Raw genomic sequence first — 3,627 nt, forward strand, 5'->3', positions numbered from 1 at the left:
GGAGGCTATTAACCCCCTTAATAACAACATGATATAGGTTGTTGCATAAAGGTAAGGAGCGAATTAGTTAATGTTAAAGAGATTCGGCGTGTTCGTGTCTGTGTGTGTGTTTGTATTCAAGGTATTCCAAGTTCTTGTTCGGGGCCTCTCGATTGCTTATAACCATTGGGAAATCATTATATGATTGCTACAATGTCCGGTTTCATCTATACATCTGATTGTCCATCTTCGACACAATAAGAGACGCCACCTTTTTCACAAGCGTTTTCCACAATTCCTTGTTTGCACCTAAACTTCTGATTTCTGCTTCGGTACACAGCTTGCGTCCTGAATCAAGACGAATTGCATTTGCGATGATCTACCCATTCGCCCGATTTGGATTGATACATTTTCGGATCTAGCCCGGATTTAGACTTACGGCCAATGAGCAGAGCCACAATAATAAAGTCCTGTAAACCACACCTGTTAACAGAAAACCCGCGGCTGGTAAGGTTCTAAGTTTGGGGGATCATTCCACCCATGCTTGTTCCCATGACCAATCGGAAACTCTCCATGACGCGTACTAACGGAAACATGCAAGACACGAGGGCCACTAGCGGGATTAAGATTTTAAAAGTCCAGCTAGGCCAGGCACCATGCATGCTTGCTCGTCGCATCAGACAGCCTTCAGGTCCCTCCATCTTTCGATTAGCTCGGGCCTGAATGCCAAGACCTGTCAGCCTAGCTGTTTTCGGCTTCTAACTTTCTTGGAAAACCTCAAGCACTGTCAACTACCGTCAACTGAGTACATGCGCTTCATCGGGAATGCGCCACATAATCAATGACATCATCATTCCCATCGTTTAAGGGAATAACGGAGAATTTCGTCCGCTGATTAAGCTCATCCTTTCAGCATCGACGAATCACGCATGGGAAATGACCGACGCTAAGAATGTGATTCATTGCCCTGGTGGTGTTCACTCCATTGTGTTGGTTTCATCTGTATACCTCGGGACTTACGCCTCGGAAAAGCCCAAACAGTGGTGTTTACTTCTCTTTGTCATGTGTGTTGGTATCTATACTGTACGACGGGCATGCAACAATCCCATGCTTTACTAAGGATCCGAACCGGTGGAGAAACTGGGACGGATACCGCTGATCCCGTTTCTAGACTGTGAAGGCATATCTGAGCTTCGCGTTGAAGGAATTTAAACGAAGGCGACGTGTCTCTCCTGTGAAGGGGCAATACCATCGTTACCACACACCACTAAAATGAAAACAGACTCACCCAGTGTTAGGAGATTGCTTATTGGTCTTATCTTACCGCGACCAGATTGCAAGGAATGAAAGTACTGTCAGTACGTGTAGGGGCTGACCAAGGAGGGTCCAGGGTAAGGTCATGATCATAGCAGGAAAACGCGTCTGAAGCGCGACACTATTCATAGTCCTTGGTTCGATAATGGTTTCGCAAATCTATCATTATTGTTGAAGCTTGTAAAGAAATGATATATACTTATTATTTTTGTTTCTACCTATGACAATGATTCCACGTTTGGGTTGTGAAGTAGTTAGTCACCCAGTTGTCTAATTTGCGGTGAGAGTAATTTCCCTCGATCTAGATTGGCTAGCGTCGACCCCGGAACTAAGACACAGCCGTTACATCATGATATCTTGCGACCGACACCGGCGTGTCCCAAAAACGAACATAGCTGTTTGAGGTTAAGGCTCATTACCCTTGTAGGCCCACAATTAACCACCCATCGCTCACCATCTCCATAGAAAATGCTTACTGTAATTGACTCCCAGAGGCACTACTAAGTTTCGTGAGTATAGGGTAGGTCAATAAGTATTTTAATTGTCTTCTTTAACACAGTGGCACAGTTCTTAAGACATCGAGGGTTTAATTTAATACAAGCAGCAAGAGAAAGCAGGGTATATATGATCTTAGAGAATGCAACGAGTCTAGCATTTTCAATTTCAAAAGAATGTGGTCAAGACAGCAACTGCTGGGACCCATCCTTAGTTCTCCATCTAGCACTATCGTGAATTTTTATGTATCGTGACAAAAGATATCTCGTGAATAATCTCCTAAGTATAATTTCCAACGGCGCTGGCATCTACGCCTTGGAATGGGCCAATGGGGAGTGGATCAATGATGCGGACGAGGTGGATTGCATTCCAACAATGATTCTTACTCATAATCAAATATGAATCGTTCTGCCCTTATCTCCCTTTGTGCCCTTCCAACTTCAGTGCAATCTTCAAAATAAGGCGCAGTCAGGTTTCCGTCCCACAACTGACTCTCAACATCCTCTTTCAAACCCTTATACCGGAACGTGTAGTACTTCCTTATGTCCAGCAATTCAGACTCTAGGAGCACCCCCCAGAGACTCAACAAAGAAGCTGTTGACACCCTCATCCAGCACGTGCGACCTCGCGTTGGGTCCCAGTCGTAGCCAAGCGCCTTAACAACAAATAACTCGCGCGCAATATCCTTGAAAACAGCTTCGTCTGCCACAAGTACGAAGTTGAAGTCCGCCCCTGCCATTTTCTCCTCAGCCTGAGACTGCTCTTAGATGCATAGTTCTCGTATACCCTCAATTGATAGACCTGACAGCAAGGATCGATCTTCTCGAGGAAAAAGACGAAACAGGTCTTTAAAAATGCTTAGCTCGCGGTCATAGTCTGCCCCATAGCCATAGCGCCCATTGCACCATGCCCTGTCCTCACTCCGATATTTCTCTGTTTCGTAACAACCAAACGATAAACGAGTTTGTTGCTTCAATGCGCCGAGGAGTGTTTCCCAGTGCCCATCAGAATCAGGTCCATAGTGGGTATAGTAGATTATAAAGCCTCAGTATTTATAATACTTGAAGTTTTCAGGGAGCGTCCTAGCATATATGCCTCTCTTTTCTCTGCGGATAAGTCTTAGAGGATAAAACACTTTATTAATAATCTCTAAAAGGTCTATTATAGTTATTAGTCTAAATATTTAGTAAAGCTTATATAAATAAAGAATAAATAACTTAAAAAAGTGTATAGCTAGGCTTATTATATATTTAGAGGATATATATATAATTACTACTAATTAATACTATTAAATGCTATAAGGGTTAAATACTAAATTGCATTTTAACTAAAATCCCTCTCTTATAATAGTTATATAATATATTAACTAAGAGGAATAGTACTTTAAGATAGCACTTCTATATTAAATTACCTCTTTATAGCCCTTTTATTTTCTTATATTACTTTTACTATATATAGTATATAGCATTTACTAGATATAATACCTTATAAGAACTATAGCTTAATCTTATATAATACTTTAAATATTAAAACTTTTCTCTTTATTATAAATATAATTATCTTTTAATAAAGTTAAAAACTATATATATTAAGGCTTTATTATTTATTAAACTTATTATAGTTTAAAATCTAATAATAATAAAAATAAACTACTTAATTATTTAAATTAATAAATAAGTCTAGTATTTAATTACTTTTATAATTAAAAATAAAAAGATAAAGTATTATAATAAAAAGATAATTATTATAATTTAATAAAATATTATAAAATATAATAATTAAGTTTTTAAATAAATAAACTAATTTATATTAATTTATATTTATAGAGTTATAAAGTAT

General features: G+C 39.0%; 1 protein-coding gene across 1 annotated transcript, besides 3 other annotated features; it reads right to left on the reverse strand.

Moving 5' to 3' along the window:
• Nucleotides 1-2,170: 2,170 nt before the first annotated feature.
• Nucleotides 2,171-2,527, reverse strand: FPSE_10951 (uncharacterized protein; the record flags this gene model as incomplete). Its single annotated transcript, XM_009264068.1, has 1 exon — nucleotides 2,171-2,527. The coding sequence occupies one exon, from the start codon at nucleotides 2,525-2,527 to the stop codon at nucleotides 2,171-2,173; it is 357 nt and encodes a 118-aa protein (XP_009262343.1).
• Nucleotides 2,528-3,295: 768 nt separating this feature from the next.
• Nucleotides 3,296-3,417: a repeat region.
• Nucleotides 3,418-3,422: 5 nt separating this feature from the next.
• Nucleotides 3,423-3,592: a repeat region.
• Nucleotides 3,593-3,613: a repeat region.
• Nucleotides 3,614-3,627: the final 14 nt, after the last annotated feature.

Source organism: Fusarium pseudograminearum, chromosome 1 (assembly GCF_000303195.2).
Source record: "Fusarium pseudograminearum CS3096 chromosome 1, whole genome shotgun sequence".
Lineage (NCBI taxonomy): Eukaryota > Fungi > Ascomycota > Sordariomycetes > Hypocreales > Nectriaceae > Fusarium > Fusarium pseudograminearum.